We start from the raw sequence: 25,828 nt of genomic DNA, 5'->3' as shown, positions 1-25,828 counted from the left end.
CCCCCCAAGACATGAAATCCGTTCCCTATAGTTTTACTTGGTTGGGCTTTACTGTACATGCATAGATAAATTTCATAACTATTGAACACCACTGCTAATAAATCAAAAGAATGCGAAAGTTTAGAATATAAATGATATTCCTTTTATTCATGGTTATTCTATTTGACACACATATACTATGTGCTCTGCAACATGTCAATTGTGCTTTATGTTTGTGAGTATTTAACATACATATATATGGAACATTCAACCATAAATTAAATAGCAAAAAAACACAGTTTGATACCTAGGTGCTAAATATTTTTGTAAAAACTAGTAAAAGTAATAAATATTGAGGATGCAGAAAAAGTTGTTCTAATATTCATCAACCAGTCTCTAAAAGAGAAGCAGATAGGGGCCACGGAATTTCAAATATCAAACATTGGAAAGCATAGGAAGTCTTATTTTGTTTATTTTACCCCAAGTATCATTAATGCTAGACGTACTACTACGATTTACTTAAAATCATGTTTTTTGCATTCACATGAAGATTCAAAGAACAAAAGATCACAGTTTTATTAATTATAAATTGCGACATCCTCATGTTCAAAAGAATCAAAAATATGAATACACACCCAGACAGGTAGATACAAAAAAATGCGTCTCTTATGATCTTTATTCAATTTTGTTGATGGGGGTGGAAAATGTGTAGAGAAATAACTGGAAATCCCAAAATATAATAATATATTTCCTACCCATTATAGCATTATAGTTGAAAGTTTTCCAAAACAAGATATTTCAATGACTGAACAAATTATTTCTGACACTGAAGAAAAAAACAACCCAAAATGAATATATGGAGGAAATCTGTCCTGTGGAAGATGTCAAGACTGATGACAAAGAATTGCAACATATTATTATTAGTGACAAATTTCACATTTTTCATGACCATCCAACTTGCAAGAGCAAACAAACAAGAGTTGGCCATAACTAATTTTGATGAGAATTTTCTTCCTCTGTTCTATAAATAATACCATTTACATCATAACACGTGTCGAAGTGTTCAGTTAAGTACAGCTGTAATGGGGACTCAATTATATACATGTAGAATTTCTGAGAGGAAGTCCTTTTATGGCAAGATTGAGCACTTATTATTTTATTGAAAAGCAATTGTTGCTTACCTCATGGACAGAATTACGCCATTGGTGTTTTAAAAATATTTATATTAAAGTTAAAGTAAGTGAATCTTTGCCAGGAACAAAATACTTTTGGGATGGATTTTGCATATAAGCTCATTTGAGAGAAGAATATTAATCTTTATTTCAATGCTTCCCAATTGGGGTGTCAACAAAGACTAGAAAAAAAAAATTGCACATCACTAATGTCATGTGTATTGCTTCATTCAGGATACTGTCAGTATAATATGAAAGAACTTTTTTGTGTTAAGATTTTGATTAAAATATTAATACTCTTCTGTAAAAATATGGCATATTGATTACACATATTATACATTGGTCTCCTTTCAGGTCATGGTGTGTAAAACATTAGTGAACAATTACATGGCAAGATATGATGCAATGACAAGTAAATGGCAACAAATTGTAACCTTTGGAGTTCGAATGGACAAGGATTCTAAGCATGAGACGAGAGTCAAAAATAAGGTTAAGACATTGTGTATATAAAAATAAATTATGAATTCAATCATAACGCTTATTCATGTCCCATGGTTAAAGTGCAAGTCCGCATTTTAGTGCAAAGCTCTAGCAGCATATCTGAAAAGTGAGAGAAAAAAAATATTGTCATTAATGGACTTTGGTACATCAAGGCAAAAGTAGGCTATATAGCCAACAACTAAAACATGTACTACCGGGGTAATGTGTATCTTGAACAACCAGAAGGCATATATATTTCATATGCCTTATCCTTTAATTGCTAAATAGTGGATGAACAACTGAGCATGTGTGGCATAAGAAGCCTAGTGTTTATCTGCCTGACTGGCAAACCATCTGCCTCCCTGTTCACTCCAACATTGTATCCTTGGTAAAGACAATTTACTCTTATTTTTATTTTAATAACGCCACATAGGTGGGAAAGGGTACCTGGCTTTATTGGTAAAAGATCTTGATAGTATGTTGGTAAAGTGCCTGTAAAAATGGCACCTTGTTCTGAATGCTTCTTAAGAAGTTTAGAAAGTTATGTATCTATCAGAATAATAATAAAGTGGGTCTAGAGCCTTCTTTTGAGTAGAGAGATATACATTATATGTGCTTTATAAATATATTATTATTATTATTATTATTATTATTATTATTATTATTATTATGACATTAACATGCTGCGGTCTAAGGAGTAAGATTACATTGTTGCTTTTATTTTATAAACCTTGACACCTCAACGATAATACTGCATGTGGTACATATACATCAATGCACCCAAAAAATATAGGCCCATATCAAGACTGTAACAATGAGAGCAATCAATTTAAAACACCCAAGTCAAAGAACTTGCAAAGTTTTTGTTCAGAGTAATTTTCATTAAAGGTAGAGGGATGTCTACCTCATGAGTATTGTAAGGATGTACTACTTGAATACACTCTAGGAGCATTAACATTATTGAATGAAATGGTCCTAATTCAGCTTTAATAAAAAATCTTACACAATCTGATATACAGTGGAACTCTGATTCAATGAAGTCGTTACTCTTTACAGCAAACATGAGGTTTTTGTGTAAATAAATACAGGCATCTAGCAGTAATGAATAATGTATTCGACTTTCTCAATCAAAAGTAGTTTTGTTTCAAACGAGAGGCACAATCTTTTCTTTGATGCTATGCCGAAAAAATACTGAAAAATTCCAGGAAAATACATTGAACTCTACCAAGCACACACTGTAAAACGGTTGATTCCTCTATTGTACTCCTGTGTCATCTATCATCTATAATGTAATGTTTGCCCAACAAGTTATGTTGCTGAGTAAAACCTAGCCATACGTCAATGTTTGATTCCACATTCTAATATGTAATTCATTACATAGATCTATGTCAAGACTAGCTTATCATTGTAAAATTGTTCAGTAGCCAGGGCAAAAAATAACTGTGACGCATTAATAGATCTCTACTGATGTTCCATGCCTGGACAGCTTGTGTCCCCTCCTGCCAGACACATGCACACACAGTCAAATGTGTGCTGGCTGCCCATCCGACCCTGACACACAGTAAGACATGTGCGTATGTGATAACAACGCATGTGTTGGTATGGAAGAAGACTGATTGATCGCATAAGGTATGAACAATAAGCTAAGTGAATAATGGTTCACCATGCAGATGCCATAGATAAGGTTCGTTGCGGGAGAAAAGTGAGAGAAGCCACATCCGCGGAGGTAGCCCTGCAAGTGACTTAGTTGAATCCGAGCTTGCTCATTTATGTGTTCGTTGAATCCGAGTTATTTTTATTGAATTTCATGAATTGAAAAAAACAGGGAACCCAATTCCTTTTGTTAAGTCTGAGTTTTTGTTTGATTTGAGTCAATTGAATATGAGTTTCACTGTACGGTACATATGTAAAACTGTTTTTCATTTTCAATACTTTTGATAAGCATAGATTCCATCGTAATTAACCCTCTTAACAGAAGGTTTATGAAATACAAACTTTTGTCTTTAAAAAAGAGGGGCATTTTTAATAACAAGTGCGGCCTTGAATTAATCAAGAAAGTATCGCTTGCACATTCCTAAACGGACCTTTAGGTGAGGATGGCTAAGATCCTTTTAAAGTTTTGAATAACATGTATTTGTTCTTCGATAAACACTTCCTATTCCAATATTGCGTTTCACTTTAGATGTACAACTACAACACCATGACTGGTCTTTAACTTTAATGAATCAGTTTCACAAATGCTGAAGATTTCATGTTGAGTTTTTTTTTCCTAATGTCTTGAAATGGATTGACACAACTGGTGCTCCTCAACCATCATTTCTTTACTGCTTGTGCCAAGGTGTACATCTCTCGTAGCTGCTCCTTGCGGGTGTTCTCACAACCTGCAATTATAATGAAAAAATGTCTCTTCAAAAAGATGTGCATTTCACTGCACCTTTCATGCTTTCAGGATGCTATCAGAAAAAGAAGGAGAAAGACTATAGTTTCACACTGGCCTCAAGAGTATGATACATTCACTCTTCACTGTGCATGTAGCTATTGCACATCATTATTTTTTTTTTTACATGCACAACTTGAATTCGTGATTTTTAAAGATATTTTAAAAATTCAAGTCGTTCACAAAATGTGAAAAGAGGCACTACTTCATTGAAACACAAGACAATATGAAACTCAGATCATGAATTCAAAACCTAGATGAAAAACAAAATAGGAAAACCTCCCAAAAAGCACCCCCCCCCCCCCCCCCCCCCCCGAGTACAGTGTCTGATTTTCTGTTTTTGTTTTCGTAAAGTGTTTTACGGCGCTCGCAACTGCATAAGGTCATATGAGCGCGTGGGACACACCTAATATTTTCAGTTGGTAGGAAATTTTGAATTTTGCCCGGGTGGCGGCCAAAGCCTACTCATCGATTTTAGACCACCAAGGGATCTTTAACGTGCGCAACTTGCACTCTGAGATTTTTCGCCCTAGTCCGAGAAGGCTAGGTGTAGATCTTTCCTACCAGAAGATTAGGGATGTGGCTGAAAGACAGCAGTAAGAAGAAGCGAAGGAGTAGCAGTAGAAAGGCTGCAGAAAGAATCAGGAGCCCAGAGGAAGGGGCAAAGGAGGTGAGGGGATGGGGGCAGAAAGAGGAGACGAAAGCAGACAACAGAACATTGCTAGAGAGCAGGAAATGAGGTGAAAGGAGACAAATTTAGAGAAGAAAATTTTTTGGTCGCTACCCAGATTCGAACCCGGGACCTTTTGAATGAGAGGCCAACACCTTAACCTCTAGGCCACGAGAGCCCCTCTGATTTTCTGTACAAACTGTCCAGTAAACACAATCTTTAGGTGAGAACATTTGTGCAGACAGAAAACCAACACTGATCCTTCCGAATACTTTATTTTTCTTTATTTTCCTCATGTTCACTAATGAAACATTAACCTGGATAAGCATGGGCGCATGCAAAACCACTTATCTATTCTTCAGTGCTTGTGGGTGGTTGGCGGCTGCTGTGGTGTAGTTTGTTTCTTCTTTCCTATTAAACATCTATCGTCATTATTTCTCCTTCATTTTTGTGTTTGTTACTCTCTCGTAACACCTCTGATCTTCCGCACTTATATGACCTTATTGTGTTGCAAGTGCCGTAAAACACTTTCAAAAACAAAAGTAGGCTTACTGTTTTAAATAAACATTTCTTGCAAACCTCTATTCTCGGCCTCTATTATATATACAGTGGAGTCCACTTATAATGAGTCCTGAAATAACGAGAAGTTTGTTATAAAGACACTATTCTAAAATCCAGTTTTTTCCCCTTTTTTTATCTTTGTAAATAAAATACTGCTATAGCGCAATCAGAGTCGGTTATAGCGAAATATTGCTGCTGCTGTGCACAGCGCATAGGCCAGTTATACATATATATGTAAGACCTCGCTAGTTGAGAAACTTGTCTGTGATCTAGCTAAACCAAGGACCTTACAACTCCAGAGCGAAACAAGGAATGGGAGAGCCCGCCCACATGTGCCAACAATGAAGGCCGGAGCGAATGAGTGGGGAGGGTGTGGCATGGGCAGACAAGCAGAACGCATCGCGTGATAGGCTAGCCTAGTCTAGATTATCCAGGCCTACCATGTCTCTCACTTCTCCGATGCGGAGTGCTGTGATGGATAGATCGAGGGTACGACATGGGCAGGGTGTGGAGTGTACCCAAAGTGCGCAAGCAGACGGAACGCACCACACGATTTGGTGGGGTGGGGCACAGCACAGCAGGCGAGTTAGCTTATAGCCCTTTCTTTCAGATCGCCAACACCGAGCTGTCTACATTGCTAGCGCTAGAGAAAGAAACCTGATTCGATTTGATCAAGTAAGACCTAGAAGTCATATTGAACAAAATCATAATCGGGGGAGATAACAAAACGAAATAAACAGAACACCAAACTCATAGATTAGGCCTACTTTATTATTTCCCATGAATTTATTATTTTTAACGAGAATCCTGCTCGTACCAGTCCCCTCCCTCTCGTTATAACAGGATTCAACTGTATATGTGCTCGATCAGATATTCATATCAGAAACATTCTTCAAAGAAACCCATTTGCAGAAAATTTTAAAACATTAAACTGAGAAAATTATAGTCTTTTTTCCATCAGGGCAAACACAGAACACACAGAACCCTTTCCTCCTTTCTCCCATCGTAAATACACTTGGGTAAGAGCGCTCCTCCCCCCCCCCCCCCCCCCGCCTAAAAAAACACCCCACCACCCAGCCTGTTTTTATTTGACTTTTTCATGCATATGAACTGAAGCCCATAAGAGAAAAGGAATTCTTTCTTGTATTCACTTTGAATTATCTTTTTTTTAAAATGATGAACTGTCAAAACATTAGTATTGATATTCTTTTTTAGACTGTATCCAACAGCTTTACTCTAATTTACACATTCTGTTAAGGTGAAAGTAGTAGGCCTACAATTGTCAATATCATTTCATTCTCAAAGAGCAAGGTAAGAAAGTCCACACACTCTAGACTGACATACTGAAATAAATAGGAAGCTGGTGAGAGTAAACTCTGTAGTATTCATTAGGTAAGCAGAACATTTTCTACTGACAGTTTCGCTCTACACTCTACATTTACATTCTTTTATCTGCAATTTTTGGTCACATGAGTTAAAAAATTTTAAGTGTACATAGATTGATAAAATTCTCAATACAACATCAAATTCACAACTAAAGAAACCAACACGAACACAGAGAAAAATATATCATCAAAGAAAGTCATTAGCTACATATAACATAATTATAATACATGTGTGCCTCATTGTGTGTGTGTGTGTGTGTGTGTGTGTGTGCATGTGAGTGCGTGTGCGTGTGTATGTGTGTGTATGTGCATGTGTGTGTGTGTGTGTGTGTGTGTGTGTAGTATGTGGTGTGTGTCAGGGTGTGCATGCGTGCATGAGTTTGTGACTTATGCTAGTAACTACTAACTGACCTAAGAATGAGTTGACACTCATATAAGTGGCCAGTCCAGTCTCCTGTGTCATCTCCTCTATGAATACAGGCCCATCGTCCCACAACAAATCCCATCCACCCACACGTTTTTCCTTGCCGCTCAGTCTGAAATAAATAACAACATTTGTTAAAAGTATATGATTTAAAGTCTTGAAGTAATAATATTTTGTCAATCCTTAGCCACAAACATGATTAGATTTGAACATCCATCAAATTTTATTTAGTATAACACAACATGTTTATCCCGAAAGCCAACAGTGCGCGCTCATATGACCTTATGCAGTGGCAAGCACCGTAAAACACATACAAAAAAATACAAAAAACAACTTAAAGTTTCTTTAAGCTAACTATTGAACCACAAAAGCAGATTCTAAAAGTAATAATACATGATAAATAATAGATAAATAGCATTTATAATATTATAGCGTATATCCCCACTCAACAGCAAGCTCCATGCACTTTACAATCAACAGTGTGAAACCCTCCACCCTATTCCCCCCACAGTCATTCAAGCTGACTTGTCAAATTACCTGTTTTCAAGGTCTAAAACATTCAAAACATCATTGAGCAGTCCACATTTGAGTTGGTAATCCTCCTTCCCGCTGGCAGTCAGAGATGGTGAGGCATTGATCTCAATGAGCCATCTGAAAAGATGAAATGATTTGTAGTGTATGGCGAGTCTGTATGATAACATTCCCATGTTATCGGCATCAGATTAGGACAGACATAACACCAAAAGAAAATATAAAGAAGCAGACAACACCAAAGCATCTACCAACCTCCCATAGTTGAAAACATTTGGTAAAGTTCCCCACAAGAATCTTTTAAATACAGTTTCTAGTATGATATCTCATTTCTATGGCCTGTCCATGTTGAAAAAAATTCTAGCTCATTTAATTTGTCATTGTGCACTTAGCTTTGCTAGGCTTTCCTGTAAGCCAGCGACTAAACAAACACATTTAAAAAAAAGATTTGATCAAGTAATGGAAAGGTTTCTTTATATGGGCCCTGTATAAAACACAGCACTTTGGGTCTGTGCACAAGATTACTATTATAAATGATTTACAGTAACCTAGCCGACATATTGCTCATTTTGGAACAGCAACACCACCCTGCCTCTATATTTCTTCAGTGTAAGCTAGTAGATTTGCTCACAAGATTGTTTAGATCTCCATGTGAGTCTTGAAAAGTACTTATCTATCTGTTGGACAGTGTTTCACAAACGTGCAATAAAGTGTATTGTTGATGAAAATAGATAAACTTTTTATACTTTTAGTGTTTAAACGTGTCAGAATCTTAGTTTGCAGTGTCCTTCATTAATCGGCTTTTATATTCTGTTAATCATCCAAATTTTCAACCAGCATGTTAAGACCTGAGAAAATTAAACACATCAATTTGGTTTTGCCCTTTCATACCATGGACAGACGAAAGTGAACAAGCTAAAATAAAAAACCTCATTTCTTTGTTTTCTTCAGAGGTAAAATCATTTGAAAGAAGGAAATTGGTGCTCCTATTCAGACAAGTTGGAATACATACTAATAAATAAACAATGTGAGAACACACAAAGCAAAAGATGAAGTAATATCTTAAAAAACTATGAACAACCTCATTTCCAATGAAAAAATGTTGGTCAAAAGAAGGCCTTCAATTGTTCAAAAGACATTCACCATTTCAATTTCATTCAAATACTTTCCATAAACAAGCAATGATTGGGCTTTGCTAGCTTCTAAAACATTTCCACGCAGAACATTACACTTACGGTTTGAGGGCGTCATCAAGAAGGACATCATAACCATACATTTCAAAACAGTGTTTGTCATTGATGATGATCTTCTGAACACTCTGTAGACTCTTGATGATAATGTTATCAATTGCTGAATTCAGCACTTTCACCTGGGATGAATAGAAGCAACAGTTGCAGGTTTAGCTACACAACATGTATAAATCAATATAAATGCAAATGCTTTCACAGCACAAAGCTCACATATGTCTTGTTAATCATATTAATTTCTTATTACCAAGTTAAAAAAAGAGGATCAACAAGTACAAGAACTTTCTTCTATTCTAACATTGAAGGGAGAAATATTAAAAGATCTGTAACACTAGTACATGTATAGGCTACCTTTGCTTTTGAGGCACTGGCATAAAATTCAAAAACAACAATTACTTTTAAATAAATCATGCATCTCAAAAGAAAGAAATCAGAATTTGCAGGCTCTAAAATAATAAGAAAAACAACATACGAATCATAACATTTGAGCAACAGGTTAGTTCTACAACAGTAAGCAAAGCTGATGTTAGAAAGTTGCAATAAATTTAGAGACAAGAATGTTCTTATTGTGAGCAAGAAGGAAGTTTTCAAATGCGATAATGTCTTTGAAATCTGTAAGGGAAGGAGAATGATAAAAAGAACATCAAAACTTGTAAGTTGGTGAAGCAACCTCTGGAAAGACTCAACAGCTTGCAGTAAATAAGTAAAGAGATAAAAAATGAGGGCCGACCACAGGCATCAACGATACCAGCCAAAAAAAAAAAATGTGCTTCAGAGCTATAAGAAATGGCAACTGCACATTTTTTAATCTTGCAATCCTACAAGGTGATGTTACAGAGAACTAAAATTATCAATTTTATGTCCACAGTTTCAGTATTGCCACTTCCCTGACAAACGAAAAAAACCCATGTAGCAGCAATAAATAACTACAGTCGAACCTGTTATGACGACCATCTGTATAATATAGCCACCTGTATAAATCACCACTTTCCATTTTCCCCTTGAATTTATTTATATGAGCTTTTGCCAATAGGAGGGTACCTAAAATGTAGCTCAGAGGGTTGATGATTAAGTTTTTAATATTTCGTTTTTACTTGAATTTTTCTATTCATGTATATCTCTTCCTACAAAAACATGTATTTACAGACCTACAGATGACATGCTAAGCTGTGTAACTGAAATTACATAACATCAAGTCAAATTCTTTCGGACATAACTATGATGGTACATTTTAAAAAATATGAACTTACAAAATTATTTTAACAGTTTTCTTATTGCTTTAATTTTCAAACATAAGCATGAAGAGCATATAAAATCGTGAGGATCACAGAAAAAAGAAATTCTGAATGCCATTGTGTTTGCATATTTGTGTCATCACAGTCATGTCCGTAAGAAATGAAAAACTTTCCGTTTTCATATCTTGATTTCTTTTATGAAAATTGGGACAAACGACCATTCAGAAGATTCAATTTGAAAAAATGCCACTTTATTCACATTTTACTATACATCTCCGCAATATATCAAATATCTTTCGAACATAACCATGATGACACAAAATGAAAAATACCCTGAAAAGTAATTTATGGAATATACGACTATTTTGATAGTTTTCTCATTGATTTAATTTTCAAACATAAGCATGAAGATCATATAAAATCGCAGAAAAAAGAAATTGTGAAAGTCTTTGCGTTCGCATTTGTGTCATCATAGTTATGTCCGGAAGAAACGAAAAACTTTCCCTTTTCATATTTTAATTAATTTTTTGAAAATTTTGGTAAACAAAAACTTAGGAGATTCAGTTTGACTCATAATGCATGCTAATAGTGAAAAAATGCCACTTGATTCACATTTTACCATGACTTTATGCAAAATACCAAACATCTTTCGTGCATAACCACGATGACACATAATGGATAAATGTTTGTCATCATTTTGGAACATATCATCAAATTTTCCCCTCTCGTTGACATCTAGCCAAACACGCGTGGTCACATCTAGATCTACCACTACTTGACCATTGGAGCGCAGTGCGACGTTAATCATTACTCAGTTTAAAAGTAATTAAAAGTGGGGAAACATTTTTCGGACATAACAGCTTTTCTCTAACATAACATATGTTAAGATTTGATGACAACAAAAGAAAACTTAAATGAATTCGTTTTATCAATCGTGATTCTTCTTGTCGTCTTGCATCACACAACAATGCGCTTTAAATGGATCAACAGGAACGATGCATGTATTATTTCTCGTTTTCTGATTTGTTCTTTCGAGCATAACAAATGATGACAGAGCACGAGGCATCGTGGAATTTCCGTTTACTGCAAAATTACGCACCGTCACAGCCTCGGAATCAGTCAGGGCAGAGAGTAAACTTTGAACGATATTATGCTTGTTCCAGGGCCTCAAACTGGCAGATAAAAACGAAGTCACGGGGAATCGAAGTTGTCTTGCAAAATGACTAATCGAGTTATGCTTGAGAATGAAAATCTAGAAGGCTCACAAAGAAAAAACAGCTGCAGATATCATTATTCCTGATATAGCACCACAAATAATGTAGTTATAACAGTAAAAGTGTAGAAGGACGAGTTTCTCAGCAATTATTTCATTGTTGAACTTGACGACTGAAAAAGTATGAACTCAACACGTCACGTTTTGCATTCTAAAAATACATCGATATCAGAACTAAAAATATTTGTAAAATTTCTTCTGATGGCCCGACTACTATTTCTCTCTCTGCTCCCATAGCTGAAACATCATATTAAGCACAACATATATATCAATTTCAAAGCTGTAGGACCATTTTTATTGGAATAGGAAAGGATTTTGCAAAGTATATGAAGAAACCCACACCTATTGGCAAAGGCTCACATATAATATACAATTTCACTGTGTAAAATGGTCCTGCTACCAACCTCAGTTGGGAACTCTGGAGGGAATGTAAAAAAAAACAGCACCCCCCTCCCCCACCCCCCCCCCAAAAAAAACCCCTATCAAAACAAAGAAACAAACATAAAACTTTTTAAAAAACCCTCACCAACAACGACAAGAAACCTTCTTATTCCTTCTCCCCCCTCCCTCCCCTTTTGAAAGAAAAAAAAGACCAAAACATTTTAATCAGCCTTATGGCAGTCCTAAGCTTGTGACCACCTCCAGTTGGGGCTTCAGAGGGCAATAGTTGTTTTCTTCATTTCCAGCAGTCCTGTCTAAGATGGCCACCTGTCTTATACAGCCACTTTTCTCTTCAACAAAGTGTGGCTGTCTTACACTGGTTTGTTTGTATATCAAGGTGACTGCAATGCACTTGATCACCGTGCAAAATACTTCAAGCAGTAAACTAACAAACTTATTACAAAGTTTGAGAATTGTAAAAACTATTGATGCAGTGACTGAGTTGTTTAGAGCCTCCTTTGAAAATGAACATAATAGACTTGTTTTTGAAGAGAGCTATTTCTTTTTTTTTTCTCGGTTATGATACACGTTTCAGATAGATGTCTGTCATGTATCATGCAACTTACCGCTGCTGTGCCATGCTTAGCCACCAAGTACTTCCTAAGTTGTTGTGCAGACCATTTGCAGCCCTTTTCTGGATCATAATCAGGAGACGTTTTCTGAACCGCCACATTAGTGAGATGTATGTCTAGATCATGTCAAGGAGAACTAACTGAACACAGTAGTTTTTACTTCTATATTATCTTTAAATTTCATGCCTTTTGAGGGATTAATGCCTCCCTTTCGAGCAGCCTCTGTCAGCAATGTGACATATCAACATTGTCATTGTTCATGTTATTGTATGTTATCATGACGTATTTAAAAAAATTATTTTGGAATTTTTTGCATGCATTTTTATAACATCCAGGCACACTGATATTACACCTGATAAACTATCCTTTCACAAAATAAGCATGTTGTTGCTAAAAAAAAGAGAACCCCAAACCTCTTCCCCTCCTGCTTTGATTTAAATCCAGCACGGTACAAACTCTTTTCATGCTTTTTATCTGATAGAGTGAAGAGCGCATTGAATACCCCCAAACCAACTCCTTTAACACTCTTTATGAATCAACACCAGTTAAAGCAAGATTTTAAAAATAACAGACACCCTGGACAGAATGAATATCTAAGCCTAAATAAAATAAAATAACAGTCCCAGTTCAACCCTATGTGCAAAATAGAAATTGTAACTACCAATTCTATCTGTTTTCTCGCCAAGACAATCTGCTCATGGCATGTACTTTTCCAGATTATGAGATTAACTTGCAGTTTGTGTTTAAGGCTATGTATATTTCAAATTGTCTGGCAATTGTTCAAACTAATCGAATAGATGTAAAATTCTAAATTAGAGAAATTGTTTAATAACGCATCACCGGGTATCATATACTGGTCATTGTTCTTGACAATATTTTAAAATAAAAGAGTAAAGCACCGGTATTCAAATGCCATTTCTCCTATATTGAATAAGAAGAAGAGGATACATGTATCTTCAATGGAATCCATGGAAAATCTGGTATTTGAGAATCTGGCAAATCCTCCTCTATACAGCCACACCTTCAAAGGATTGTACTGGGGAAAATAAAAATACACAATTTGCTGACTTTGAAAACAACTTATGTAAGAATAATTACGATATAACAATAATGTCTAATTTGTAGGGGGTGTTAAAAAAAATTTTCACTTGGTCATGAGGACTTTCATCACTTTTTTCTTCACCATTGATTGATACACAGTGGCACATCCTCTTTATTGAGTTATTCCAACTGAGGAGCTAATCAGGTCAAAGCATCAGGGGCTTTATTTGAAGCAAATCATCTATTAATTATCTAGTGTCTAATATCATTAGTAATTTTTTTTTCAACAATTGCTTGAAATAAGTGAAATAGACTTACTGATACAACAAGCACATATATCCTGATGTCAAATTTCCTCCCCCCAATGAGGTATGGGTTCTCAATGTAACGCTGAACAACATATGTTTCTGGTATATCTTTAGGAGCATTGGGATCTCCCAAAGGCTGATATTCTCCCTGAAACAAACATTAAGAACGGATCGGATTACTCTCTTTGACAAACTGGTTAACTTTGTGCCTTTAACAAATTCTATAAGCATACAAGATTCCAACTGTATCCTGAATTGACTGAATATATATAAACTTGAGGTGAATCTTTTCTTTTATCAAAGCTGTTCATGCAAAATAGCATGAGAGAAGAACAAGAAAGAAATCTGATTACGGAGAGAAACTGACAGTATCGAGAGAGAGAGAGAGAGAGAGAGAGAGAGAGAGAGAGAGGGGGGGGGGAGGGAGGGAAGGACAGAGAGAGAGAAAGAGAGGGAGAGGGAGAGAGAGAGAGAGAGAGAGAGAGAGAGAGAGAGAGAGAGAGAGAGAGAGAGAGAGAGAGAGAGAGAGAGAGAGAGAGAGAGGGGGAAAGAGAGAGAGTGGGGGAGAGAGTAAGAAAGAAAGAGAGAGAGAGAAAGAATGAAAAAGAGAAAGAAAGAGAGAGAGAAAGAAAGAGAGAGAGAAAGAAAGTGAGAGAGAAAGAAAGAGAGAGAGAAAAAAAAAGAGAGAGAGAGAAAGAAAGAGAGAGAGAGAGAAAGAAAGAGAGAGAGAGAGAGAGAGAGAAAGAGAGAGAGAGAGAGAGAGAGAGAAAGAGAGAGAGAGAGAGAAATGGTTTGTGACTTTTATTCCATAGAGGCCCAGAAGTGATCAGAATATATAGAGTAGCTGAGGGAAAATTTCTGCATCTTTCATTTTCTGTTCTCTTCACCTTGCCCTATTTAGACATGCCTATTTAACTCCAACGTCAAGTCTGTGCTCCCCTACGGCTGCGAAGCTTGGAAGACAACAAAGACAGTACTGAATAAAGTCCAGACTTTCATCAACAGATGTATGAGGAGTATTCTAAGAATTAAGAGCAGGAAAGAATAAGAAATGAAGAGCTGTGGAGAACGGACAGGACAAAAGGATATATAGAAGTAGAAATAGGACTAAGAAAGTGGTGATGGATGGGACACACATTAAGAAAGCCCAGTGGAATCATCACAAGACAGTCACTGCAGTGGAACCCACAAGGAGCACGAGGCAGGGGTAGGCCAAGAGAAACATAGAGGAGATACGTGGAAAGGGACATGAGAGAGATGAAGCTCACTTGGAAACGAGCTTGGAAGGATGGCTCAGGACAGAGATAAATGGAAGGAACTTATATGTGGCCTATACCCTGCCAGGGGTGAAAGGCATTGATGATGATGATGCTTGTCATAACTTGTCATAAGGGAAAATAATTTCATCCTATACCAGTATCTCCATCTCTCTACTGGGATGTATTCTTCACAGCCTGAATTAGTAAGGACAGACAGGGTCAATGCAACCAGCCTCCTAATCAGTTTAGATTACTTGGAACTGGGCTTAGCACACTTAAAATAACTTTTAGCAAGTCAAGTGTTCCCCATTTATTGGTTTGTGATAGAATTTATCAAAGCGTTGACATGACATTGCAGTATGCTGCATAAATAATTAATTTTCTTGAGATGTTATTTTTTTCCTCACTTTCTTCCAGTCTGTGATATCCTTTAATTTGCGGAAGAGAAAAATTCCTCTCCCTTGAGATTTGGCAGCTGGCTTCATAATCCATATCATTCCAGGGTTGCGTTTGAATTCCTCCACAAAGATATGGTACTCCGACTGAACAAGTAAAGATAAAATTGATGGTAAAAATAAAACATGGAGTTCACTAATATCGTTAATTAATACTTAGCAAAATAATTAACCATAGTCATTAAAGAATGTGAGACAAAATACTGTACGACAGAGCGGATTAGCTTTTAAAACAACAGATTAATGCTAAAAAGAACATGCAGTTTATAGCAAATAAGAAAATACCTTCTGGTAGCACTTTCTACGATCTGACTTCTAACCATCATCTAAGAATTGATCTATCAAAAGAGGGAAAATATCAGCCTTTCAAATTTATATATACCTGTGGAACACATCACAACCAAGCGACAAGCATAGCGCAATACTAGAGGCATTACTCAATCCCAATGAAAAAAGGATAGCGATATTTCGACGGCATGCCGTCTGAAAATCGTAGTTGATATTTCCATGGCATGCTGTCTGAACATCAGAAGTGATACCTATAAGGTATGCTGTCTTGAGTCTAAAAATTGGAATTGATATTTCGACGGCATAGGCTCTGCTTGAAGTGTATCAATGCAAGAATTGTGTTTGTTTTCCAGGCGACGAGTCGGGTGACGATACCTACCCGACCCGACCCGATCCCATTCGCAAATGGGCACCCTACTATCGGAAAAAACCCAGTCTTCTCTCCATTTTGCTTGCACAAAATAAAATGTGCATCTCTCACTCTCGTTATAATCACACAAAACATTTCATCATTGTCCATAATGCACAAAATGATAGCAAAGAATAAACTTTGTTAACTAAACATACAGGTATCTTAAATTGTATCTATAATAATGGGTTACTTATGGAAAAAGAGATTATAGGCTTAATTATATATAGTCCGGATGTTCTGATTGGCTGAATTTATGTGCCGTGGAATTATCACTTTCGATTTTTCGACGGCCTGCCGTATAAAATATCCACTTCCATGAAAAAAAAAAAAAAATGAAAATCGAAAAGGTAACTTTACGTTACTCAAAATATGTATCAGCTTTAATAATAAAAGGGTTTGTCACAAGAGAAGGAAATGGCATGACAATTGATTTCGGTGTTGAATGTCCCAACTTATTATACAAAATATAAAAAGCTCTAGTACTCACTGGTAACTCGAATGTGGAGGGGAAAAAGTCAAATCTGTCAAGAAAATATATGAAAAAGAAAATCAATATGGATAGAGGAGAAAAACAATTCCCTAACATATTGACATATAATTGAATTATCACAATACACATTTTTTTTCAGACGCAAAACCTCAGCCACAGAAACTCACTGAAAACAGGAGTGAATAAGTTAGCAAGCAGTAGATTCACTTCCCTGCCCCATTCCAATTGAATAAGAGATAGAGAACAGCCACTTTTCTCATATTTCCACTTAACATTGTTGAGCTCTGAAATCTGTAGTAAAAGAAAAGAAAAATGTACCAGTATTCTGTTCCATCCCTCAGTATCTTTGTTTTGTTTTTAATTAAAAAAGAGTCAAAAGCTGTTCCACCTGAAGAACAGCTTTGACAGTGACATTACAATACAGTAAAATCAGCTCTAAAATCACCTGTCCAAGACAATCATCTGTTTAAAAGACCACTTCCCACTAACCCCCTTGCATTTTTATCTAAATTTTTATAATGATACTTTCTGCGAGGACCACCTGTCTAAGATGAGCACTTTTCTCCTCAACAGTGGGAGGTCATATTGGACAGGTCGACAGCATTCTGTGGAGGTTTTAAAAATTTTTCTAACGACAGGTAAATACTGTATCAACGATATTGTTAAAGTGACCAGAGTTTTTAAAAAAAGTATGCCTATAATAGGCCAAACATATGAGACTTACGCTTGTGCCTCGACTTTCCCTAGTTCCCTTTCAGTTTGCTTGCGGAGACGCTTCAGGTTTTTTACCATCAAGTTTTTTCTTGTGAGCTTGAAAGAAACAACATTAGAACAGATTTTAAAAATACATTAACATTATATAAATACTTCTAAGTAAAACAATGGAAATGAAAAGAATAACAAGGACCGATATCAAATTTTACATACTATTTGAGTAATTCTATGAAAAAAATAATTTCAATTTGATATAGCTAGTCTGTAAGCAACTACCAAACAGACCCTGGCCTTAACTTGGTAGGCACTCATGAAAGAAAAAGGGAACAGACAAAATATTTTGATAATTACCTCATAATGATTCCTGAAATGTAAAATCTTCTGATGCTCCTGTAGGAACATTGTGTCGTAGTTGGCATGTAGCCATTCACGATCACACCAGTAAAAATCCCACTCATTGTCTCTGGAAAGAAAGAAAAAGCTTCCTAGCAAATATACTGACAATTCACAATAAATTGGTTAAAGTTTAACCTATGTAAGACAAAATCACAAAGTAGCAAGAAAAAAATTCCGTCTAAGACAGTGGAACTAGGGGGGAGATGCAAGGGGTGGGGGTGGTGGTGGGGAGGGTGGTTTCAGAGGCCCAACAGGTGGGAGCAAAGGTCACTAGTCCGGTCAGCAAGCAGTGTTCAAAACTTCACACCTCTCAAGCTCTCAAGTGCTGTCCTTTCTGATTATGGTATGCGTCAGTTCTACTTATTTATTTTCACAAGTGCTTACATTTCATGAGACCACTGTTTGATCTATTAAAATCAGAAATGTTTCCTTTGCTTCCATCCATCGGTGTAATAAGACAGTCATCCAATGCTACCCCTTCCATGCACGTTACAACGATAAGAGGTTCTCTTTTCTCAACTCGCCATATGATCAGGGCCACAGGCATTGGTCAAACTAATTTCACATCTCTGGCCTCTGGCTACCCATGAAAGTTTCTGTGCTGAAGTGCTAAGAGAGCACAGGCACTAGTGAGATTTCACACTCACACCACTCTAACCATCTGCACTGCTAAGGGTTCACGTGGATGGGGCAACACATACACCCAAAACGCACCCTTACACCCCTTACTCGCCTGGCGGCATAGTGTAAAGGTTAGAGCCGATGGAACCAAACTTGACAGCTTTGCTCAAATCATAGTTGGTTAGGCACAACATTTTTCATTTTCGACAGGTAAAAACCCTCAGATGGGAAGGAATTTCTCTTTATATTTCTGCATTAGGCAGGTTTCCATTTTATAAAAGTAATTATATAGAGAGGCATTTATCATTAAAGGGGGGAGCAGGGAGATTCCGTCATGACAGGTTTCTGTCTTACACAGGTTTCCATTAAGGAAGGTTCAACTGTATTTTTGGCACAGTGTTTATTGAAAAATATTGATTTTCCATACATTCGAGACACAGTTCCTCTTATGAAAGTTGATTCCACTGATATTACATGACATAAAAAAGTATTCTTAAAAAATTCCGGGGTCAAAGTACTAATGGACCATGGTGTTGTGATGTTCCAAGCTTGGTTTACTGTCGAAACCATAAACCTTTAAATTTTCATGAAAATGACTCAGACCTAGGAGAGGGAGTAAATAATATAGGTCGAAATTACAGCAAGGAATTTTGCAAAGAAACAATTTTAGGGACTCAAAACATGGGTTGCATGTACATGAAATTCACCCTAACACAGATGTTTTCTTCTGTCTTCATGATTTCCTTAAGCTCAATATGCTAAAACGTCTTCCATTTTCATTAAAAAATGTACCTCAATCTTAATCTAGTAACATCTCTTTTCATACCCTTGCACTTCTTGCCAACCTGGTCGTGACCTCAAAACATCAAAAATTGTGTTCTGGGAGAAGCATTTGAACCGGATTTCTCTGTCACTGGAGGAAGAGGGGGAAAAAAAGTGGTGAAGTTTTATTGTGTAGGCCTATATGTTCAGTCTTTTAATACCTGCATGTTACATATTCAAAACACTTTTAAAATGCTCATTAGTCTAACAAAGAAATATATATAGACCTACATATATATCATGGAGTTTAGTTAATATCTAATTTTACTTACTATAGATTTTAAGACCCATTCAAAAGAGCAAATCAATATCGTCTTTGGAATCTCATGATTTTAGCTCAAATTTTAAAATTCTACAATTATGAGAGACAAAAAACTGTCTAACATTATTAATGTTAACACTTCGGCAATATTATTTTGTCAATGTATTCTGATAGACCTTTAACAAGATTCTGTAAAGAAGTAGGCCTATGCAGTTTACCTGAGCGTATTACTGTGCAATCTGAGTTAGCAACAAAAACATCCTTTGGTTAGTAAGGTTCTTCGTCTCAAGCGCTGCTCCGATGAACCTTGATAAATAGTTAGCGAGATTAGAACAGAACAACACAAGGCTTTCGGTTTCTCCAATCTAACCTCGCTATCTTTGGGTGGTCTTTAAGGGCACATGTTTAACATGCTCTGGGCCGTTTTATCATGTCTCAATGACTTGCCAGTGAGCTATTATGTGTTTAACGTGGGTAGAACTTTTTGCCCCACAACAAATTAAGTGAAATTGATAAAGTAAGTGACCACATGGAGGAAGATGGTGAAGTTCACTGACCCATGGTGATCAATCAGTGCTCTGATGAAACCTCGTTATATTTTTGCATTAGCACAGTTCAACAGATCAAACCTTTCCTTGTGGGGTATTGCAAAGTTTGCATAGAATTTAAAGTGCGTTTTGGGCATTTGTAGTTTGAATCTAGATTTAACATTAATACACATTGGGTATCAAGGTATCAGGAATCTTTTGATGCAAAAAAACCAAACAATTTTCACCAAAATTCGAGTTGGCGAGGTTCCATCTGAGCACCAACAATATATTTCTTTCAACATTAGCTGCGTGAATGCTAATACAGAGTGTTCAATATTCAGAACAATTTTGAAGTGATAAAATGTTTGTGTTCAACAGTTTACCTGATGACACCACGGGCAGCTCTTTGCCTCCCATAAGCATAATTTTGGGTCTGAAATAAAAAAAAGATCCACTGTTCGTGATAGGTTTAATCATTTTAAGACAAAATCCATGATCTTCTAAAGCATAAAGCATTACACCAAATGAAAATTGTTGGAGTCATACTGTATCGCAACCACAGAAAATTGTAATAAAGAGATATTTCATTTCCACATTACTTAGCACCCAAAGAAGAAGCCCCAGTGACTATAGGAAAAGTGAGTAAAATATTAAAATTCCACCGTTTAAAATTCATCAAGACAGCAATAGCAATTACTAGATCTATGATAGTTCAAAATGCAGAAATCTATCAATCTCCTCACACCTGTTCGGAACAACCATTCAGTATGCTATGATGAACATATCTAGTTTCTTATTCAAGTATTTAAACACATGAAAAAGAGTAAAGAGAAAAGATCCAAAAACCAATTTGAAGAATAGAGGAGACACTGAACACCTCTTAATAGATACTAACATGTCGGAATTCAATCCATTCGACGTAAAGATTTAAAACAAATCAGAAGGTTTTTTTAATCTCAAACACGAACACCAAAATGAGGAACATTTCATTATAATATAAATGGACATAAATCAAAATCTAAATGCAATTCTCTAACAAATCACGATCATCATGATCTGTTGAGAGACTGATTAACCCCTTAATTGTCAACAACAGGGTTGGGTTGATTTAAATCAGGTTGATTTTTTAAATTTAAATCAACTTGATTTTTAAAATAAAAATCAGTGATTTAAATCACTTTTTAAAAAATGTGTTTTTATTCAGTTTTTACATATTTTAACATTCAGAATTCCTTTCCTTGGTTTCATAAAACAGATATAAGGTTAAGTTGACTAATATAATCATGTTTTAAAAGTCTGCTTTCCCTCCTTTCACTGTAAAATAATACAGTATTCAATTGACTTTTTTTTCCATAATTCAAATCAGAGCTGGGTTGATTTAAATCAGTTGATTTTTTAATATATTTTAATCAACTTGATTTTTAAAATAAAAATCAGTGATTTAAATCACTTTTTTAAAAATGTATTCAGTTTTTACATATTTGAACATTCAGAATTCCTTTCCTTGGTTTTATTAAACAGATATAAGGTTTAGTAGACTAATATAATCATGCTTAAAAGTCTGTAAAATAATACAGTATTATATACAATTTACTTTTTTTTTCATTATTGAAATTAACATTTTCTTTTTCTTTTTAGACAAACACAAGCGTGCGCACACACACACACACACACTGTAATAAAATGCAAGTTTATCTATGCATAATTACCCCCCCCCCCCCCCCCTTCCTTTTAGACTGACATTTTCTTCATTTTTTGTCTGTAGCCATAATTCACTGATATATAGCAGATTAAGGCTTTCTTTTGCGGTTGCTTAAATTAATCATTAGTTAAAATAAAGACAATGCATTTTGCACTAAAAGAACATACTTTTAGCAACCAAAAATCCCAAACTATGTCGACATTTTAAAAAAAAATTAAAAAATCCAAAAAATCTGATTTAAATTTTTAAAAATCTTGATTTAAATTTAAAAAATCGATTTTTTTAATTTTTATTTAAAAAATCAAAAAAATCACCAACCCTGATCATCAAGGACAACTGATTCAGGGACAAAGAGATTATAAATAGTACCTCTTTGTCCAGGGATCAAATAGCCCTGACTATGAGGGCTGCATCGTTTGTGTAGTCCTCACTCTACAAATACATGTAGGTCTATACAACATGCCCATGTGACAAATCTTTCATTTAACATTTCAGTGTATTGTATCGAACAAAATCATTATCTGGCCCGCTTTCCGCATTCTTTCAGTTATCTGGCCCACTTTGATAAAAGTTTTGTGGCCTCCACTTTAAAGGAACCATGACTGTCATCAAGACAGGGAATTTCTATCCAGTGAAGTTACCCAATGGGAGGAAATCAACACCATGCCACTTAATAATTGGTCTTGTATCTCATGCGAATTAGTATGTAACGAGTTACCTGCATGCTTTAAAGTGGGTTAAGAAAACTGAAGTTTTCACAAATTATTTCCTGGACATTTCCCGAACAATGTCCAAAAACATATGCAAGCTTTTTTGTACCCTAAAGAGTTGTTTCAAGGGATTTTAGAGCAGAAGAGAGAGACTATTTTTAGAAAACGATTGCAGCTTTTTGTCTCAAAAAGCATGTTTTGCACCACCTATATAAGCTTCAGTTTTAGTAGGGAACTTCCCCATTCCATTCTACTGGGTCAATGTTAAAAAGTAGTTGCTATGTTTTAGTTTGAAATATGTTTTGAAGGTTTTTACGGGAAAGAAAACTATTTTGGTCTTTTACCTTTAAAGCTGTATATTTGTTTTCTCAAAATGCTATTTCCCCCACACATTATCCCATTTTTCTGCTCTGTTTCTAGTTCGATTTTAATGTAACTTTCACAAGAGGTTGACAACACTTAGTTCTAAAAACTGTATAAAAGAATTTTTAATTGCAAGGTAGGTTTTAATAAATAGCCCCAGAGAACCTGATTTTTTGCTTTTTTTACACAGTTATGCGTAAAGTCGAGTTTTCAGGGCCAAAAAAAGAAAGCTAAAGCATATATATACGAAAAATTCTTCTAGATGATTTTTTCTATGTAGGCCTACATGCCAAATAAATTAAAAGTGTAATAATTAATAAATATGTTAATAAAAGGATTAAAATATGTAAGCAAAATCCAAGGTAACCGTTTCCATAGCAACCAAATAGTATTCCTTTTTTTATAATCAATTTCAAATCCTAAATGAGACATGATGTCCCACAGAAAATATGGGTTCTGCTAGGGTTTGCAATAGCCGAGAAAGATTTTAGGTGTTGCAGCCCCAAAGCACACAGCTTGACCTAATTAGACCATCATGAATTGCTTCAGTACGTCTCTAAGTCGCCACTTAATTATAAGCGACAACATATCTTGCTGTCACTACATCTTTTTGAAATGTATCAACTGAATAAAACTTTAAAACAATAAATTCAATTTCATTGACCCCCTTGGGAAATTTGTTTTACAATTGCATACACAAATATGTTAATATATTATAAATGTAAAAATAATTATACCCAATCACAGCCTAGTCACAGATAGGCAAGCCACATGATCATTGATTTCTATAATGCAGCACCCTACAGTTTTTGAGCAAGGTTATTATGTATTGTTCAAGGACATAAGAACAACCACCAAAATACTGCTTCACCAACATTTGTTTTATATTTTTGTGAACCTGAGTCCACTAACCAGTGTGACCACTCAGCCACTGTTGATACTGTTTGTTTCTATCTATACAACTTTGAACCTTTACTGAAAACCAGCCCAGACACTTAACACTTTTAGAAAGTGAAATTGGAAAGCAAATGTACCAATAGTGATCGAAACCTACAATAAATACATAATAATATTCTTGGCTCAAAATCATGAAAAGCCGGCTCCGTCATGTTTTTAGGAATATTGAACACTCATCATCATCCAGTGCCTTGCTGACTGACGTGGGCTATCATGGACCTTTAACACTGTCTTGCGTTGCAGCGCTGGTGTCTGTCTTTCTTGCTGTTCCCAGCCATGTTGTCAACATGTCCAGTAATTTTTCAAACTTGCCTGTTGTTACAAAATTCTCCAATGCTTCTTTCCGCATTGTGTGTCCAATGAATTAACCTTGCCAGTTGCTTTCGTATATAATCATCATAAGCTGTCATTTACAATTTGCTTCAACCAAGACTTCTTCATTTGTTTTTCTAGCAGTCCATGGGATACACAGCATGCGTCTTATGAACCACAATTCTGTCATCTCAATTGCTCTTTCCAGCTGTCTATCGATTGTCCGAGCTTCACATCCGTAGGCCTATAATAAGATTGACTCTTATGTAACTTTTCAGTACTCTTTTTCTTGTTTCCATTTCATTTAATGGAAGGTTGCTTTTTCTTGGCAAATGCAGCTTTTAATTTCGGTGTGACACCTCTCATCTGCTGATGTAGTGGCCCCCAAATATTTAAAATGTTGTACTTGCTTGAGGGTGGTACCATATTGATTTAGATACAGGTTGGGGTTGGAGTTTTTTTGCTTATCACCATTATGTTTCAGTTTTCTTGATGTTTAGGCTTCGGCCAATGTTGTCACTCTCTTGTACGATGACATATAACACTTTACCTACCGCGAGCTGCATTTTGCCGGCTCACGGACGTGGCCTCGCTGGGCCGAGAGCCGCAAAATACAGCTCGAGGGGCTTGCATCTATTCCAATCCAGTAGGCCCTAATAAATAAGGCACGAAATTCTTGGCCGATCCATTTTTTTGAAATAATAGAATAGACTTCCTGTTAGCTGATATCAAAGAAAATATAGATCTAGCACTGACAGATTATTTTTAGTCATTTCAGCGCTTTTTTCTGTCCCCTTCGAAACGTAAAAATGAAAAGGAAAGTGCTCCCCTCACTTCAGTATATAATATGTCTCATATTTTCATTTCTGTAATAGGTACACATACATAACTTTCAGCATTTCTTTGCAGTACTTGAGTCTAGATCTACTTGGGAAGTTTGAATGATATGTTGTTGTAGTACTTTTTTAGTATGACCTTTCAAAGCTGGAAATTGTTGATTTCATATGACACCTTTGAAATTGCATAATGACTTTTAGAAACCCCAAACTAATATAATTGGAATAAATCTTCAATATTGTACCACTGTCTGATAGATTATTTTTTAACCTTCAGTTTAATGGGCCATATAATATGGTTCGTGGGTGTTTGTTTAGTTGAATGTTTTGACATTTTCCTTTGGAGGGGTAGGGGTGTAAAAATAGGTCAGGGAAAAGCGCCTGGGCCAGTGGTGGATTTTGGCCTGGTAAGAAAAGAGTTAATAGATCCTGTAGCCTAGATCTATATCTAGATCTAGGTGCTCTTCATCTTCTGCTATTTTATTACTCATGTCGTGTTGTCTGCATATCTTAGATTGAATGCTACCTTCACTTAAATTTTGAAGGATGAAGAGTGTGTGGTTTCATTTAAAAAGTAACGCAAAGGTCGGCGCCACCAAAGTTATATATATATAGAAAGGCCTAGCAAAATCAATTTTAAGTCCCAGTCAAGAAAGTCATAGGCCTTGTCATTGTATTGTATTGTTTTATTATTTAATGTTTGATAGGCTGAAAGTGTACGCAAGGGACTTTTCAAGATTTTTGGAAACCATAGATATGATTTAGATATTGTACCTTTCCACGTCCTGATGCCATGCTTTTGAACCATAATCAGCCAGTTCTCACAAGTCTTTCATTAAAAAGAAACTCAACGTGTGTTCAATATTTAGTGTGTCTTGAAAGCAAGACATAGCGTCATTGACAACATTTGATAGCTCTTGCATTGTAGAAAACAAATTCTGCC

General features: G+C 35.8%; 1 protein-coding gene across 1 annotated transcript; it reads right to left on the bottom strand.

The window, feature by feature from the left end:
* Positions 1-119: 119 nt before the first annotated feature.
* On the bottom strand, positions 120-25,822 carry LOC101863484 (probable tubulin polyglutamylase TTLL9). Its single transcript, XM_005091188.3, has 14 exons — positions 25,660-25,822; positions 20,389-20,438; positions 19,218-19,304; positions 17,726-17,837; positions 17,385-17,470; positions 16,658-16,691; positions 15,423-15,557; positions 13,767-13,904; positions 13,356-13,443; positions 12,402-12,523; positions 8,875-9,008; positions 7,646-7,759; positions 7,096-7,220; positions 120-4,012 (listed from the first exon to the last, which is right to left on the bottom strand). Exons 1-14 carry the CDS (start codon positions 25,678-25,680, stop codon positions 3,945-3,947), a joined length of 1,314 nt encoding a protein of 437 aa, XP_005091245.1. The 5' UTR covers positions 25,681-25,822; the 3' UTR covers positions 120-3,944.
* Between the last annotated feature and the right edge of the window lie 6 nt (positions 25,823-25,828).

The sequence above is a fragment of the Aplysia californica genome, unplaced genomic scaffold (assembly GCF_000002075.1).
Source record: "Aplysia californica isolate F4 #8 unplaced genomic scaffold, AplCal3.0 scaffold00027, whole genome shotgun sequence".
NCBI classification, from domain to species: Eukaryota; Metazoa; Mollusca; class Gastropoda; order Aplysiida; family Aplysiidae; genus Aplysia; species Aplysia californica.
The sequence above is the reverse complement of the archived record's forward strand: the minus strand, read 5'-3'. Positions and strand labels throughout refer to the sequence as shown.